This window comes from Perognathus longimembris, chromosome 21 (assembly GCF_023159225.1).
Source record: "Perognathus longimembris pacificus isolate PPM17 chromosome 21, ASM2315922v1, whole genome shotgun sequence".
Lineage (NCBI taxonomy): Eukaryota > Metazoa > Chordata > Mammalia > Rodentia > Heteromyidae > Perognathus > Perognathus longimembris.
Window position 1 is genome coordinate 15,959,608 of NC_063181.1, and position 19,581 is coordinate 15,979,188.

Genomic DNA, 19,581 nt, shown 5'->3' on the forward strand with positions numbered 1-19,581 from the left:
GTTGCTTTTGGGGGCACCAGAGAGGCTGTGAGCGTCCGTGTTGCCAGCGCGCCTGTCACCTTATCTAAGTCTTCTTTCCCAGGCTGTGAGGGGCTCTGGGCCCTCGGGGGCCAGAGGATGCCGCTAGGCCCTCCCCGTCCCCCTAGGCTGCCACAGGTTAGAGGAGCGCGCTGCGGGGCGCGGGCGCACTCCCCTCCAGATGTTCCGGGAGGGGGGGCGCAAGTCCATCTGCCCGAGAGTTAGCCTGATCCCCAGGTTTCCGGCCATTGAAGGAGAAGGGGCCAGGGCGGAGCGGGACAGGTAGCCCTCGCAGCCACCAGGGGCCCGGAGTACGGGCGTGCCAAGCGTGGGGAGGAGGGGAGTGGCGATGCCAAATCTTAACTAGGGCCCTGGGTGTTTGCAGCCCCAAGTGGAGCTGCCTTGGGTGTCCACGGTTGTCCTCTAGAAGCTTCCGCCCGTGCACCCTGCCTCGCTTGGGGATCGTCTTCCTCCTCCCCCACTCACGTACCTGGCCTGGGCGCCGGACACGCGGCCCCGGGGAAGCCCTCGCCGCGGGTGGGACCCGGCGAGCCCCGGGCGCCGCCGCCGCCGCCGCCGCCGCCCGACTCTGCGCTCGCACCGGCAGCACCATGCAGGAATCCCGGAGAACCCCGAGTGCAGCGGGCGACTTTGCCTCCGGAATCTCTTTCGGGTGAGGCGAGAGGGGAGCAGGTAGCCCTGGGGGTGTGCGGTGGTCCCGTCAGGAGACGGTCCGTGCAGCCAGGGCGCCCCACTCCCTCCCCCAGCACCGTCTTCGGCTCCCTCTCCTGGCTGGCGTCCGGTTTGTTTCGGTAGCTTCGGGAAGCCGGGAGGCATTGGCCGCCCCTCCCTCCCGGGCGCGGGGCTCCGGGCTCCCGCACGTGGTGGGCACCGGCATCGTCTCGGAAGCAGGCAGGCCACAGCCCGCGGGGAGCGGGAACGGGCGACCGGGCGCCAGCGCTGCGCCGCGCAGCTTCGCCTTCGCCCCTGCTCCGGGCGCCTCACCCACTTCCAAAGCCCGGCTCGGGACTTGGGTGTCGCCGCCTTCCAGCCTCCGGGTTCCCCAGAAGAGGAGATTTCACATGGACACCCTCGGTGTGCTCCGTGATGCTTCTCTGGGCTCGTTCTTTGCCTGGCCCGGGGAGAAGGATGGTGACATGAACCGCGGAGCGTGAGAGCGTCACGGAGGCAGGGGCCAAGATTGATGGGCAGAGCGCTGACTTCGCGGCGAGTCTCGTCCCCAGGAGCGCGTGGGGAAGGGACGGCTGCGCGGCCGCACTGCCTCTGGCTGGGCTCCGCCGACATCTGGAAGCCTCCTTGCCCCCAGGCTCCCGGCTCTCGGCGCCGCCGCCCGCCCGGGAGTATTTATCCAGGAGTTTGTGGACCTCTAGCCAAACAATCCTGCCCTGGATCCCTTGTCTCTGGAGCCCCCGTAGGTGGAGTCTTCCGACAAACTGGCTCCGGCGGGAGTTGAACTTGAGTTCAGGTGGGTGATCAAGGGGAGGTGTTGGACCAGACCAGGAAGTTCATGATTCAATGTCAGAAGCAGACCCTTGGCTTCCTCTCACTTGAGGCCAGGCCACTCCCTCTCATCCAGTTCTGCTGCGAACCTGCCCCTCCCCAGCCCACATCTCTACACTACCAAGGGGTTGGAGGGTAAAAGGCAACCGCAAACCACTTTGCCATTTATTCAGGCATCTAGCGTGGTATTGCCTTTTTCATAACTTACCATTAGTCTATAAAACGATCATATTTACTCCACTGCTTTATATTAATGGACGGTCAATAAGACTTAATGATTTCCTCGGTGGAGTCGTTTATTTCTAAGCCAATAGATAATGCCTTCGTCATAGTTTTCTGAGGGGGGAGAAAAGTAACTGTGCATTTGTTCTGCAGATGGCCAACTCCCTCTGAATCGTGCAGATTGGTGCTGAACACGCAACAAAAGTTTGTAGCTCTCCCCCCAGTTGCTGGTGTTTGGCCAGGGAGAGGAAACCACTTTGGAAATAAAGCCCAAGAAGCAGTGAGAGACCCGTCTCTAACTTTTCTTCTCTGTTACCATTGGCAATGAAGAGGAAACAGAAGAGGTTTCTGCAGATGACTTTGTTATTCATGGTGGCTTTAATTTTCCTGCCCAATATTGGTCTTTGGTCTCTGTACAAGGAAAAACACCTGGTGAAATCTACAGAGCCCGGGGAGCAGCAGGTAAGTGGTACCCAAAGGAAAAAAAGATCTCATGGGTAAAGCATGCAGCACCTATCTGGGCACCTGAGGAAAAAAGAGTTTTACCTATAGCCTTGGGCTTTATCCCAAGTTATTACAGAGCTGATTTTCACAGGACTCTAGAGACTTTGAGGTTTAGGGTGGTAGTTGTTTTAAGATCGCAACTGATGGCATAATGAAGATGTGAAATAAAGTAAAGAAAGAGTAAGAGAGAGAGGTCCAAAGGAGGAGAAAGTCCTCTTTCACATTGGTGTTTTGGTTTATTTAGGCTTGACGTGCATGAAAAGTAGTTCTTGATTTGTGGGAGGTGGATGCAGGTTTGGTGCAAGTTCAATTACAGTGCTTGGTATTTGCCTTCTTGTCTTGTTTGCCTGTCGCTGTTAAACTGAATTGAGCCAACTAACACATTAAAACTGTGAAGTTGTTTTCACAAAACCAAGCTACAGCTTTTTAGGTTATGGTTTTATTATTTATTTATTCATTTTTATTTATTTATTTTTGCCTTGCAATGGGCTCTCACCTTGTGGAAACTTAAAAAGTCTCTCTCCTGTTGCTAAGGTATTGTGACAAGGTCTATAGTCAGACCAGAGTTATTAAAAATATCCATTCCTTTTCACCGTCTGGTGGGAACAGTTTGTTGCTAAAAGGTTTCTTCCCTCTGGAAAAGACCATTCAGTATGATAGATTCTTTTTTTTTTTTTCTTTCTGCTTAGCATGTAGCACATCTGCAGGAATAAAGATTCGGACTTATGTGCAAAACAACTCTCTTTCATCATGAATAATAGTGCAAAATGTCCTTCAGATACTGGGGGAAAATAAATATTGTTTACTTGTGTTTTTTATTCACCTATAGACCAGGTGCTGTAATCAAACTTTCAATAGAAGAATGAAGCCATGCTCATGAAATTGAAATAATACCCATCTTGTTAGTCCTGTAGATCACTGTGGAATATTAATATTTTTAATTTCAAGGGTCATCACCCCTTTGCACTATGTACTTTCCACATATAGGTGTTAAGTAGTCTATTTCTGGATAGCATTCATATATATTAATGGCACTTGAGTGTTTGTTCTTATACTTAACGAAGTTTAATTTGCTTTTTACACAGTGAGTAGTTAGTTGTAAAGTATATGGAGGTAATCTATTTTTTCATTATGACAAGAAGTCATTACTTATCTCTACACTTTAATGGCAACTAATTCCTGTGTATGTTTAGCAGATTGAAATTTTGAGGACTATTCTCATTTAGTTGTTGATCTTCACAATCGTTTCTCAAAGGAATTTCACTTGGGGTTGAAGCATATTCTGTTTAATAATTCCTGTGAAAAGAGGAAGATGGGAATTTTAGATGTGAAACTTCTTTTCCTCACTATTTCTTCAAACTTTAATATAAAGCAGTATTTTAATAGTAGTTGTCAGCACTATGTAATTTCTATCCCAATGCTGGTAAAATAGGAGAAACTTGTTTATTTATTCTTTGATTTTGCTAATTCAATTAACAATACCCCTCTGAAGTATTTACTGCTATCATTAACATAAAACCCCAATTAATCTTATTAATGAGATCTTTACAACTTTCACATTGGCTCTATTGATTTGGACCCTTAATGAGAACAGTGCTTGCCCACTAGCATTGAAAAATACAATGTAGCAGTTCAACCCTCTGACTTGTCCTCATAATCTTCAAAGTAAGTTTTCTTGTTTCCAGTTCTTCTAAGACATCTGGTAATAATCCAGTAATGCTTATGAGCGGCACTATGGTAAGAGAGGAGCCGTTCCTAAAGTTTCTGACCCTAGAGAGAAAAGGACTCTACTGGAAATGCTGGGACTTAAGCCTATGGAAAAGTTTTGAAACCAAAAGAAGAAAAGGCACTAATTACTTTGAAATTCATTTTGACCATTCTCTTTCGCATTTTTTAGTATAAATAATTGTTTATAACTAACAACAACTTTTTAACAGAGAAAACTAAAAAGGACATTCTCATATCATTAATATAATTATTGGTTAAGTCATTAAATCATTTATAAATTTGACTAAGTAAACAGTGACATGTAATGACGAATTAAACATACCTGATATGATGGTGTCATATTTTGCTAATATATCTGTATTTCAGTGGTCATATCCTGGGTCAATGCATATGTTTTCAATGGAAGCATATAAGTTGAGTACTGAGTTACATTCAGGCAATTTATTTTTACAAGACTAATTCGTGCATGTGCCTGTATTTATCTCTAAGTTATGAAATGCTCTGGGTAAGGATAAGATGTTGATTGAGGCTTTAACATTGAAACTACTAAAGCTATTCAAAAGAGGGTAGGTGCCTGTAAAGGGGTTCTGTTTTTACAGCTGTCAAAAACAGCCAGTGGTTGTAGGTATAAGTATGATATGACAGTTGTGATAGACTTGAAAACCCATACCATTTTTACATAATTCAATTATTAGAATTGGTTACTGGGAAATAAGTTTTGAAACTCAAAATCCTGAAGTGGTTAATACTTTTTAAATGTCTTGACCTTGTGTTTTTCTAAATCACACCAGTAAAATTTTTCTATCAACTATTTATTTTAAATTGTATTGAATTTGCACTCTGAGATAAATTTTTAAAAGTTCATAGGAAAAAACACTGACAAAACTTTTTGACATAGTTTAGTATTTAATATGCTTTTCCTCAATATTATTTTTCCATTATTTGAATTCATATTTGTTTCATTTAGCATGTAACATTTACAGTAATTCTGCAGAATATTTTGTGCATTCCCAACATCTATATAGCAATGAAAAAAACAAATAAAAATTTCAAATTATTTATAAAAAGGATTTTTGTCTGTTTTTCCTCCTTTTTAAAACTGAAAAAAGATTGGTAAAACAGTTATAATACTAAAAGAAAGTTGGCAAGTTTTCTTGTTTTTGTTATAGTTCGAGCATCGCAAAGTTGAAATTAGATTATTGAACTAAATATTCAACTTTGGAGATTTTCAAGATTTGACAAATTTTTTCAATATTTTATTTTTGTTATCATAATTCTGCTATTTTAGTGGCTATACTTTGTCTTTTTACTGTTATTGAAGTATCTCTTTTGTGCTACTCAATATATTTAAATATATGTCTAGTAAAATGAGACAAATGAATGTCATTTATCTGACAAAGATTGTGTGATTATTGTACCCTTCCTCTTAATTTGTTTTATTTTTAAACAGGAACTTCTCTTATTTCAGATGCATGAACATTAAACATGTTAATTAAGTTATGAATTAGGATGATATATTGAATAATTTAATATTTTAGAACAAAAATACTGCCTCTGGTAGTATTATAATTCTCTCTTTAATCACTTGCCAAAGTGTATATAGAAATATACCACCCAAACACCTTATTTTCTCAAATATGTTAAATAGGTTAAACAAACAAGTTTTTAAATGTTACTGTTCATTTAGACTTCAAATTGGAAAAAAAATAAATTTCAGTAGTATTTCAGACTATTCACAGTGTGAAGAAGATCATGCAATTTTTGAAATAAAAAACAAGGGACAAATTTCCAGAATTTTACTTGGGACATTCTAAGAATTGGCCAGAATGATTTTAGAAGCTTATGTTTGGTCTGCATTTTGTATATCCAATAAGTGACATTCTGAGCCTCTTTGAACTTGTGGGACATTGTTATGTTTTTATTTTCAAACTGTCTATTTATAAAATAGAGCTATTTATGCTTGTCACATAATGAGATGCATAAAATCCTGAGAGATCACACCTTGGAAGAGAAAAACATTCTGAGGTAATGTTTTGGTTTCAGTCAGAGGCAGAGCTGTGCTTAAGTGTCAGAGAACCTCATATATATATCCCCTGAGATTGCTTGGTATCTTTGTTCAACTCTTCAACCTTCATCAGCCCCTCACTTCAAGGAGACTCCTTTTGATGGGGAACATTTTTCCCTATGACAGTTTAAACATGCTTGGTAACATTTAAAAAAATCAGATAATTGGCATGCAGAATATGCCCACTGGTCTATGATGTCTTTTCTCATCTGATCACCAAAGCTGTAAAAGTACATGTTCCTTTCTGAGCAAACACTTCAGATATTGGAAGAGCCAAGGCCAGGAAATAAAAATGAAGATTGTTTTCCCCTCTTCTGCACTTAGGAGAGTACATTCTCAGCACACTGGGTGTGAAATAATGCATTAGTTTGAGCCATACTGTTCTTAATTAGCTGTGATGTAGATTTTAAATTAGGGTTTTAAAGGACCTTTGCTTGAATTTATGGAAAATCCATTCACCATCTCTGCAGGGTGGCACCACACAGGCCACTGTAACAAGTGTCTTAATTATTTGCTGTGACCTAGTAGATCCCTACATGATTAGTTCATCGCACTGCCCCATGGAAGACAGTGTGAAACACAGTCTTCTGTTCACAATCTGGTACAAATAGAAAAAAATGAGATAGTTTGCCTCCCCCCATCCCTGTTCATTAGTACATAGACCAGCTGATCTGAATAAATAAGCCCCATCATTCTAGAATTTTCTCTGTGAGAAGCAAACCAAGCTGAAACATGTAGACATGGGATAACAAAGGTTGAATGATTTAAGTGCTGCAGAAAAGAAGATTGAAGGCATTTTATTTCTTTAATTTTTTTTTTTTTGGTCATGAGTAGACATGATAGCTTCTAGAAAAATTGCAGTCATGTTTCTCTTCATAACATTTGTATACAGATGAAATTTACTAAGAGATATTAATGATAGCCTTACTGATAAGAAAAGCTGAAATTAAAAGAGGGCAAAATCCTGTCATGGAAAAGACATTTGGCTCAGCAATGGATATGCTCTGTGTGGCAGTTGTTCCGTTTCTCCCTTGCTGAGTTTGTTGATGGTGGACAATTTGAAGAATCAGTTTGTCCTTAAAACTATAAGTCAGGATCACTGGATGCCAGTGGCTTATGCCTGTAATCCTAGCTACTTAGGAGGCAGAGATCTGAGGATTGCAATTCAAAGTCAGCCAAAGCTGGAGAGCCCATGAGACTTATGTCCAATTAACTACAAAGAAAGGTTGGAAGTGGAGCTGTGGCTTAGTGGTAAAGCACTAACTTTTAGGAAAAAAAAAAAAAAGCTCAAGGATAGCACACATACCCTGAGTTCAAACCCCAGGACCAGGACCAAACACAAACAAACAAAAAAATAGGATACAATACCATGTTCTTCTCTTTATATTTGAAGATTTGGCATTGTTAGGACTAACAGATCAAGGGTGCAAACAAATAGAAGATACTACAGATGACAGTAAATGTAAAACCAAGGCATCATCAACCAGTCACGTGGTCTCCTCTATTTTCTAGGTGTCACATCATAAGGCTGTAGGTACCTCAATTGCCCCAAAAGTAATTGTTGCTTGGATAGACAACACAAAACAAGTATATCTTATGTATGCCACTAAGACTATATGTTATGCACAAATACACCAATATATACACATGCATGTATCTATGTACATATTTGTGTATTATACATATGTATGAATATATATTATATACATACACACATATATCTAAATCACATTTATTTAAAGATTAACAAGAAAGCCACAGTGGGATGGTGCATGCCTGTAATCCTACTTACTCAAGAGGCAGAGGCTTGATAACCATGGCATTAGAGCATCGCAGGCAAAAGTTGATGAGATGTCACATCCAAATCATGCCTTTCATTCCTGTAATCTCATTATGTCCAGTAAATGGAGGTAAGGAAATCATGGTTCCAGGCAAAAGCATGAGACCCTATCTGATAAGCAAACCAAAAATAACATGACTGGGTTTCATTCAAGAAGTATATCACTTGAATAACAAGCACGAATTTCTGAGTTCCAACCCCAGTACTTTACTCCAAGAAAAGAAAAGTTGAAACTGAAAGAAAAGATATCATTTTTCATTAGAATACTCATATCTGTTTCATGCATGGAATTCAATAAAGTAGTATGTTAAAAAGGGTAAAAACACCAAGGTATATTTAGGACACATTATAAATTCAAGACAAATCACATCAGCATTTTCTCAACTTTTCTGCTTCCAGTGTGATTGCAAAACAATGTGTGCTGGATCTGCAGTACTTTGAAATTAAATGTATTCATACTTCATATTCATCTAGCAAAAACATGTGCATATACTTCACACACGGTTCTACTTACCGATGAAAAGTAAATCTGCCCAACTGTCACATTTCCTACAATGCTTTAAACTTATGGAACATCTTGGTGTTTCCATTGGTTTGAATTCACATAGGCTGTTAGTCAAACTCCAAGCACCATTTACATATAGTTAATGTAATTCTAGGAACATAGGAAAAAGATAGAGAATGTATCTGTCAAGATAAATGCTTACATCTATTTAGCAAGCATGAGAATCATAAAGGGATTTAGCCTCTTAGGGCATATGGTTTATAAATAATAACTCACAGGTTTGTAATATAATTAACACAATTGTGGTTATCATAGAGTAAGATGGCAGCCGCCAGATATCTGATGCTGAGACAGTTAATTTCAAGTCATCTCTAGTGTCCATAATCTCATGGAATGTTTATTTAATGCTTGAAGTCTAGAAAGCCAGAGACTAAATGAACTATATTGAAGAACAAAATGACAGAATTTTCTTAATATCTTGATCTCCTTGTATAAGTATTGAGATCACATTATCTGGATTTAAACTCTAGCTCTATTATTTGGGATGTTGTGATATTTGACATCTCATGGAGCTTCCTTAAATCAGTTTTATTTTTTTCTTAAGAGAGAACAGGATGGTGCTACCTTTCTTTGTAATGTCATAGCAAGAATTAAATGCTTAGCATTTTGACTAGATTATAGCAAGTCTTAAGGGATGTCGATTATTGTTATACATTTTGTAAGTGTTTACAAGCAATCTTTGCCTTTAGCAAGGTAATTACTGTGTGGTTAATAAATATTTGCAGATGTTTTGTCTTTTAGAGGCATTGTCAAAGTGATCTGTAGAGCAATGTGATTGATGTATTCAATCTGCTATGTTAGAGAGGATGGTTAATAAACAAGATCTAGAAAACCAAAAGTACTTAAAAAATCATCTCTGTTGCCTAATAATTAAGGACAGGTAGTTGGTTTTCATTTATTGTTCATTTAATAATTTTTCGCAAAAATTAGCAAAATTTTCACTTTAATATATTACAAGTTACTCAAAAATTGAAACTTTTCATAAAAGAGAAAAAGAAAAATTTAATGTGGTGACAGCCTTCATTCATTATTAAAATAGAGCCAAATGTTTCATATGTTAGACACATTTTTTTCCTCCATATTGATTACCAGTATGAATTTGAGTCAAAAAAGCTAAAGGAGTTATAAAAGATAAGGGAGCCAACACACCTAAGTGAGGTTCTGATTCCAAGATCTAGTAACAGCAGAATTAATATTTGAGAGAACCTTTCATTATTGGTTATATCTTATTCATATAGGATATTAGATAATTCTGAAGAAAATGATAAATGTATAGAGTATATAAAAATCATCAAAATAATGCATTTACTTCACAGAATTACTATTTTTTCAGTAGATGATTAAAAAAAACATTGTTTTGTGGCCATTGTTAACATTCTAAATAGTCAGTGGAGAGATAAAAATGGGTATTTATGAGACAAGAAATGATTACTACATTAAAGACTTACTTTGTGCATGTTAGGCCTTTAGTTTTCTGTATAGTTTAAATATATTTTCTCCACCCATTACAGTGAAAGCTGTAGGTGGTTAGAAAGATCACAAGAGGTTGGAGAACTCAAATATTTTAGATTCACAGTCTCACTTCCTCTAATAGAACAACAAATGATTTGAGGCTAGTCACTGTGTTTGAACTTCAATTCACCATATAGAAACATAGAGGTCAACTCACAAAAAGTATTGTGAGCAAACTAGATTCATATGTGAAAAATGTTTGATACATAGAAAATAATTAAAGGAAGTTTAACATTCATCAGTGTCTCTGGGTGTCTTAAAAACTATTAACTCTTCTCTAAAGCTAATAAAGATATGACAAAACACATAAAGTATATTACTGTCAATTGCCTATTGATTATTGATAAAATATACTGGGTATACAGTTTGTACAAAATGCTGTGCTAGACTCTGGGGAAATAAATAATGAAGCTTTAAATGTATTTTCAATTAGCTTATGATCTGTTAAGGATGGTACAACCACACCTATAATAGGGAGCTAGGGAATACAAGCTCAAACTCTATAGTGCTTAGGAGAGGTAAAAAGATGAGTTTTTAAGATATTTATAAATTACCCTATTAATTTCATTCTGTGTATTTACTCGTTTATTCCTCTGATCAACCCATTGAGATAAGTTCTCACTATCTCAATTGACAACTAAGTAAGGTACAAAGAGAATATTGGATTCATAAGGCAGGAAAATAGTCAATGCTGGGCTGATTGCCATGTTGTTTAAGGAAATGAAGACTTTGGAAAAAGGTCATTAGAAGTATATATAATTTATCCCTGATACTCTCTTAAATATAGCTATACAACGTTGTAGACATTTAAAAATATGAGATTGAATGATAAGAATAAATATACACTTCATATATCTAATGTGTGTGTGTGCGTGTGTGCGTGTGTGTGTGTGTGTGTGTGTATGTATTTGTGTGTATTCCAGTCCTTATTTGCTCAAAGCTAACTCTACCACTTGAGGCACATTTCTAGCTTTTGGTGGTTAATTAGAAATGAGTCTCAAAGACTTTCCTGAATGGGCTACCTTCAAACTATAATCCTCAGATTTCATCCTCCTGAGAGAATGAAGGGCCAATCCCAAGGAAGATGTCTCGATTTAAGAAAAAGAAGGCAAAAAGGGCTCGGAATATGGCCTAGTGGCAAGAGTGCTTGTCTCCTATACATTAAGCCCTAGGTTCCATTCCTCAGCACCACATATATACAAAATGGCCAGAAGTGGCGCTGTGGCTCAAGTGGCAGAGTGCTAGCCTTGAGCAAAAGGAAGCCAGGGACAGTGCTTAGGCCCTGAATTCAAGGCCCAGGACTGGCAAAAAAAAAAAAAAAAAAAAAAAAAAAAAAAAAAGGCAAAAAGAAAAATAGAAAAGGTTGCTCCAATATAAAGTGTTGGGTTACATTTTATGCTTCTCATAGTTTCAATGTTTGTCCTAGTAGAACAATTTGAGATTTCTTTTTATGCAACTCTCTCACTGATTTGGAGAGATAGTTAAAAATGTATGAAATAGCTGAGCACTAGTGCCTCACACCTGTAATCCTAGCTACTCAGGAGGATGATGATCTGAGGTTGAAGGTTAGAAGCCAGCTCAGGCAGGAGAGTTCATGTGGTTCTTATCTCCAATTAACTACAAAAAAGCTGGAAGTAGAGGTGTGGCTCAAAGTTGTGGAGCTCTAGGGCTGGGGATATGGCTTAGTGGCAAGAGTGCTTGCCTTGAATACATGAAGCCATGGATTCAATTCCCCAATACCACATATACAGAAAACGGCCAAAGGTGGTACTATGGCCAAAGTGGCAGAGTGCTAGCCTTGAGCAAAAAGAAGCCAGTGATAGTGCTCAGGCCTTGAGTCTAAGGCCCAGGACTGGCAAAAAAAAAAAAAAAAGTCTAGAGTTTAGAGCTCTAGCCTTGACCACAAAGCTCAAGGACAGTCTCTAGGTCCTGAGTTCAAGCCCTAGGACACATACACACACACCCCACACACAATACTCTGCAAAGTGTAAAGCAATATAAATATATGTTTGTAAAGTAGATGAAAGATTAGGATATATATGTGTTTATGTATACACATATATGTACATGTATATACATACATTATATATTTGGATCTAAAGATTTCACAAAGCCATGTAACAAACCATGTAGCAAAACATCTGGCAGCATGGTGAAGACAATATCCAGATACACAGAATGAAAGAAAGATAGCGTGTGTAACTCAGCATAGAAAAGAGGACTGAATGGGTGATGGTGGGAGTTGATCAGGATGAAAAGGAAGTAGATTCTGATTCCAAGAATCTCAAGATCATATGTTAATAGTAAAAGTAACAAAAAGGTTATAATAAATTAATGGTAAAATTAAGTGAAAGTCAAAGCATTAATGAGACATAATAAGGTAACATTTATTGAGCAATGTACTAATGGAATAGTATGCCAGGTAGACATTGACAGCTGTTTTTAATGTCTGACAAAAAGTCCATGTTATTTGTAATATCATTATCCTTTATCATATATGCAGAGATTTTAAAAAATGTAGGCTTCATGGAGTTCTTACTCCATCAGTATTAACTGTTGATATTATACAAAATCCATCATATAACACAACTGCATTTGAAATACATATAACATTTCTCAACATCAGAAAATTTTTGTGACAGCTATATAGCATGCACAGGGATAGGAAACAAGTGAACTTTCTAGTTTCTGGCTTGATTCTACTACTTGGCTAGCTTCGTGATTCTTCTTGGCAAGTTAATTATCTATCTTCTCTTTGCATTAGATTTCCTATTCTAAAAGGGCTATGAAATAGTGCACGATAAAGGTTAAATAAGTTTATATACATAAAATTCATAGAAAGCTAGACTGTGCATTGTAAGCAATTTGAAGCATACATTTTATACTAACATTTTTAGATTAGGAGAAAGTAGAGATTGGAAAAAGAAGGAAAGAATATTCCTACAGCCTGTTTTCCATGACCGTTTATTAACATGAAAACTTTTAAAAGTTTTTCATTTTTAAAGTAATTTTAAGACATCCTTTTTAGGCACCTTTTACTTCCTTTCATTTCACCATTTTCTTCTTGAAGAACATGATACAGTAAATAATGTGCAATTCAGTTTAGAGGTTTAAATAAGTGGAATCTAAGGCTCAAACACCCCTACATATCAGAGCAAACTAGACTTCCACAGAGAGCTAAGTTTTCTCCAGAATATCCCATCAGCACCCAGTGTTACTTTGGTGAACTTTCCTCCGGTATTTTGTTCTAGTCTCTACATAACTATTAATTTCTGAATGTGCATTCTGTTCTTGGAGTGAGAGAAAAGCATGCTTTCCTAAATGGTGTCATTAAATCAGTCTAAACTTCCAAAGAGGATTCTCTGAAAATATCTTTAGGGTCAAATATATTATTATTTTATAGAACTTGAATTTTAACACGACTGTCCTGGTACCTTCCAACAGCAAGGAGGAACTGGAAATAACAATGAAGATACTGGTGGAAACTACCTATAAGCAATAAGACAGGGGTAGTATGTCTCTCCCTCTTCTTGTGCTTCTAAGAGCAGAGCTGGCTGGAAAAGACAAACTGCAAAACTCTAGGTACCTAAATGCTGAAGGGAAATAACAATTCTACTATTGACTACCCAATGTGGTTTTGTTTCAACTAATTAATTTATTTGTTCATTTACTTGTTCTTTTTATTTAGCAGAAGAGAAGCTTACTAGAAAGAGAAAGATGAAGCTGTCCCTGGAAATGGCCAACATTGGTGCTAGCTCAAACCTACTTTCCTTTAGTCTCCTTAGGAATTCAGGAGCTAAGGTGGTAGAAGGGTCTGGTTTGTTTGCTTGTTGTTGTTTTTTTTCTTTCTTTCCTTGGAAGGCCAGGAGCAATTCAGCTGGCTTTCAGATTTTCAGGGTGCAGGATGATCAGGCCACTGAGGGAGGGGTAGATACTGTCATAATATCTGAAAACTCTTGAAGGCAGACATTTCACCCTCAATGGCACTGGTGAAGGCCGAGTTTCCATCAAATGCCCCACCTGTCAGTCACAGCCTCAACTGTTCTCTGGGAGAAAGGAAGGATCTTTCTGGCTATTTCCTAATGAAAGGGGTTTCCTAATGCATTGGGGTTTCCACATCCCCTCGAGCATAGGCTCTGTCACAGAGGGAGGGCCATTCAAGGTCCTTAGTAATAGGGATTCTTCATTTCCATCAAGATTTGTAGTTTGAATTTGTACCATACTTTCAGGGTGACCTGTGATGGTAGGCATGGCTTCTCAGAGCCATTTGGCCTATTGATGTACAGGGTCAAGCAGCCGTGTCAGAGAATCACTGTCTCTCTTCCTACCTCCTACAGAAACATTTCATCTTTGCTTCACAAGTAGAAGGAAATAGCAGTTTTTGGAAGTCTTTTGGTATTCTAAGGTGATGATCTAGAGGTTTTTTGTTTTGTTTTGTTTTTTGCTTTTGCCAGTCCTGGGGGCTTGAACTCAGGGCCTGAGCACTGTCCCTGGTTTCTTTCTGCTCAAGGCTAGCATTCTGCCAACTTGAGCCACAATGCCACTTCTAGCCTTTTGTATATATGTGGTGCTGATGAATTGAACCCAGGGTTTCATGTATACGAGGCAAGCACTTGTGCCACTAGGCCATATTCTCAGCCCCTGATCTAGAGTTTAACATATGAAATGTAGGGGGTTATGAGTAATGTGAACCCAAAGGGATACATTGATGTAAGTGTAGAAATTCCAGGAAACTCCATCTCCTCCCATCCTTTCCTTTCTGTCCCTGTTCTCAACACCATTCTCCTGCTTTTCTTTTTCCTCTGAAATTTTTTCTGAAAGAAAAATAAGCATGTGTGAAGTGATCAGATCAATAATTAGGCCAATCAATGGACGGAAGTTTGCAAGGCTCTAAAGCCATTGCTTTGCCTTTATAAGGAAGGATTTGTGTCACATGTAGCTCTCTTTCCCACTGTTGAAATGCATATAATGTGAGACATGTTTTTAGTGCAAGGCTTTGCCATTGCTCTATGTCCTTGTTGTTTGGTTTTCAAGACTAGGATCTGTCACTTTATTCTACACTCTGCAACCCCAAAGTAAATATTGCTCAGTTGTGTCACCTCAACAAAAACGATCTTCTGTGAAGTTCAAAATGTGAACTGGCATAGTGAAATCAGCACTATCTCCTACCCAACGACACTGCTCCATTTCTTATTTTCAAAGCTGCTTTTTCCCTTCTTTTCTCTTTCCTCAAATCTCCAATGTCACCACCCTTGTTACCTATGCTCAAGACCAACAGATCACCTTGTCTGTTTCTTAGCTGAGAGCATTGCACTTTCATACTGGGAGATTCAAGCATCTCATAAAAGCAGAAAAAAAAAGGCAATCCATGAATGCTTGCATAGCCATTTTCCCAGTTGTATATTTGTTTCCTGGAATTGTAGAAAATGAGTCTCTTGCTTTAGGGAATATGTAAAACTTCCATGTAGAGGATAGAGCACAGCTTTCTTTAGGGACATACAGGGTTTTTGTTGTTGTTGTTTTGCTTCTCATTTTCAATTTTTTCCCTCATGATCTATTTTCCCCACCAACATGTGACCTTACTGAGCCTTCTCTCTCTACCAGGGGAGGATGAAGCAAAGGCAAAGCAGAGCAAATGTCTCTTGGTGCCTCATAACATGTAGCTAAACTGTCTCCTCTTCATAATCAAAAGATACACCCAGCTCCTGGCTCTTCACTTCTGCTCACCTCTAGCTGAATCTCAGCCCTACATTCACTTCTGTCATCAACACCATCTCTTATCCCCTAGTAGTGAACTCCAGAATTTCTTCTCATTAGTCAGATTGCTAGATACTAAACACTGTCTCCTGCTGAGACTTTTCATCCCAGGAATAGAAGAGATAGCATGTGAGTCCCAGTTGGGAAAGCACCTTTCGAAAGCATAAAAGAGCTGACTAGAGACACGTGGGAGTGATAATTTAGACTTTCCTGGGCACACTCTAATTCTCCTGTCTTCACTGCCCTTCCCAACCACCACCCATGCACAAATATGTTCACCAGTTTTACTTTGTAAATTCTTTATATACTTTCCCTAAAAATATTGTGCTCTTTCTAGGGTGTCTCCTGCAGTTCCTTATGATTTCAGTTAATCAAGGCAATTAAAAAATTCTCAAATCATTACCTCAAACCCTTTATTCTGAAACCAGCAGATGTGGTGGTTTAAAGTCAGGTATTCAGGAAGTGGGGGCAGGAAGATCACCCAGTGAGGGCAGCCCAGCAGAAAGTTAGCAAGACCCCACATGAACCCGAAGTCTAAGAACAGATTATTTTTAACTTAGGATGTCTGTCATTAAATTCATCTTTCCCTTCCACTCTCTGTTCTCTTTGCTATCTCTTATCTAAATTAAGTTCACTGTCATTTATCCAAGTGTTCAAGGACTGATCGTCATAATGGGGTACCTTCATTATCATTACTCTCGAGTTTGAATTGATTCCTAAGTAATTGTGAAGAATTTCTAATAATTCTCCTTACCACATCTCCTGAATCCATTCGTATCTTTTATCTCCTTTGCCATTGCCTTCGATGGGACTAACTTAAAACCCATTGCTGAATTGCTAAAAGGAATGTTTCCCCTTTGCAGGGAGTGTATGTTACTGGGATATGAACTCAGGGCTGTATACTTGCTTGGCATGTGGTCTGTGATGAGCCATGCCACAACTCTTTTGGCTTTTTGTTATTTTTTTCAGGTAGAATCTTGCATTTTTGCCTGGAGTCAGCCTTGGCCACAGTCCTCTCCATATGCCTTCTGCAGATCTGGGATTAGAGGGAGGAGTCATAACATCTGGCTTGTTCATTAAGATGAGCTCTGTCTAACTGTTTACCCCCAGTGGCCTCAAGTCAAAATCCTCTACTCTCCTCCCAAGTAGTTGTGATTACATGTGTGAGCCATCATGCCCAGTATTCTATGATGAATCTTAAACTTGGAAACTGTCTCTTTTCTTTCTGCCTCTTTTTGAATCATCTGACCACAGATAAAATACTTCTAAATATTTCCTAAAAGGATGAAGATTCATAGATCAAATTTGTCTCCCATATATTGCATTTATTTCAACTGAACTATATGTGTATGTGAAAAGGAAGATTATTCATTGCACTGCATGTAAAGTTTAAATGTGTTTTGGTTCTATCAAATAATTTTGATATAAAAAGAAAAACTACTGCAGTTATGTTTTCCTTCTGTCAACCTCATTGTGATCCTTTATGCCATTAGGTCAAGATGTGGCTGATCTTGAAATTATAAATCACAATGAGATTTCATCAAGTACTTAGACCTCTGTGCTTGTTGTCTGAGGCACATACAATCCTAATAATTTTCAATGGAAACGCAAAAAGTCACAGATAAGTCAACACTTGCTCTAATAACCAAAGGTAACGTTGAATCGGATCTTTTTCTAACCATTAACAGCATTTATAGAAAAACTTTTACTGTTAAATCTGTAGTCATCTATGCATCTCAACAGCAACCATGACAATTTAGGACAAGCTTGTCATGGAAATTTTACTATTCTGCAAAAACTAAATGAAACAAAACAAAACCAAAAACAACATGTGATTGAATTCATTAATACATCCTCCTACAGAAAGCTCATCAGCTCACTTCATTAAGCGTTGTGGTAGAAATGTGGACTGATAAATTTCAAGGGATTTATTTTAATTTGAGTGCTGCAGACATGTAGACGTCTATTAGTCTGATTCTCCAGTGCAGTTAAAGCAGCTCTCATCATTTAAGAAAAAAAAAAAAAAAAACACACCTCCCTTGGTTTAGCAGGATTCATTGTAATTAAGAGTAGGGGAGCAGGAATGTGAGAGCAAGGAGCACAGTAAAGAATGCCCAGGGGCAAAACTTATGCAACTAAACAGAAAAGTAGAGATGCTGGGAACCATATGTCAAGATTTATTTGTATTAAATAATTAAATTAAATAACAGGGTATCAAGTGAGCTGTCTTGGGGGGAAATGTAGTGTTCTGGTAATTATATAGCATTGTGTTTCATGAGATAATCATCTCAATAGTGCCAAGTTACTTCAGCACACTTATTGTATCTCCTGTTTTGTGTCTGCATATTTGAGCTTTGCATTCAGGCACATCTGTCTACTAGTCCTTAACTTTGATGTTTTATTTCATCTGTGTTTGTGCTGATCTTAATGATGCATTCAAATGACTTGTGAGAAAGTTTATTGTCCGTATTCACACAGAAATCACACATAAAAACAGAAGGAGTTTTTAAAGTCAGGTTTGTTCCCTTAATATTATCAGCTCAACAGCATCCATTACTAAAAGTGTCATGTGCAAGTATTCTTACAGTTGGAGAAAGTGATGTATGCATTGTCACATGCCCTTGTCTTTATATTGTGTGTTAAAATTACAATAATCTATGTGTCTCTATTAACACAAAGGGAATATTGTGCTAATCATCATGTGAAAACATGTACATATATTTTTAAGTGCTTGCTTTACTACATTACTAGGTACAAACATAAGGAAATATTTTTCTTACTTATATTTCGTACAATTTTTATTGAATTGTTGATTTGATCATATCTATGTTGATTAACTTATAAAAAATTATTTCATATATTTTCTTTCTTCTTTTTTTCTTATTTTTAGTTTTCTGTTCCTTTTTATTATTTATTTACTTAGCAGGATCAATCTATGTAGCCCAGTCTGGCTTTTTACACATTACTTCTCACCTTAGCTTGGCCTAACTGTAACTGGTTTTAAATGTCAGTTATCTTCCACAATGCATTAACAGTGAAATAATATAGAGATATCTAATCTGTCCATATGAAATTTTCACATTCTCAGTTTTTTGTTTTTGTTTTTGTTTTGTTTTTTTTTGGCCAGTCCTGGGGCTTGGACTCAGGGCCTGAGCACTGTCCCTGGCTTCTTCTTGCTCAAGGCTAGCACTCTGCCACTTGAGCCACAGTGCCACTTCTGGCCATTTTCTGTGTATGTGGTGCTGGGGACTCGAACCCAGGGCCTCATGTATACGAGGCAAGCACTCTTGCCACTAGGCCATATCCCCAGCCCCACATTCTCAGTTTTGACAGACATGTGAGTGTATTATAAGGAATTATCAAATAGTGTTTTACTTTCTTACTTTATCAAAAGTCACTTCATCTCTTGCTTTATTAGACTTATTTGAGTAGTAGAAGTGGAGTCATAGATTTTAAAAACCATCACTTGGGAAGTAGGAATAAGAACAATTTTTAATCATTTGAACACTCAGAAGTTATTAAGTTAAAAATAAATATAAGTAAGATTTCCCACTGAATAATGGTAAATATTTGACGATAATACAAGTGAATGTCTACACAAACACGATACAAGGAAGCAGCTAAGTCCTCCTATCATCAAAGCAAGGTGCTTAAATCACTTATCGCCATTTTAAAACAGTCCCCCAGGGTATAGATTTGGGAATTACTCTTCAATTTTTAAGCTGCCCTAAGTACTGATTTTAATTATTATAAAACGTCATTGGAAGGTTCAAATCTTTTGATTTGGTTCTCCCTGAAAGCTGATTCCACACACAGCCTGATTAAGTGGTGTACTAAGTGGTGTTTAGA

General features: G+C 38.2%; 1 protein-coding gene across 1 annotated transcript in view; it reads left to right on the plus strand.

Annotated features, from left to right (window-relative positions):
- The first annotated feature begins 1,714 nt into the window (after positions 1 to 1,714).
- Positions 1,715 to 19,581, plus strand: part of Galntl6 (polypeptide N-acetylgalactosaminyltransferase like 6) — an 837,540-nt gene continuing 819,673 nt past the window's right edge. The window contains exon 1 of the mRNA XM_048330738.1: positions 1,715 to 2,223. Within this exon, the coding sequence (XP_048186695.1) occupies positions 2,086 to 2,223 (138 nt within the window). The 5' untranslated portion in view covers positions 1,715 to 2,085. The remainder of the gene's footprint in view (positions 2,224 to 19,581) is intronic.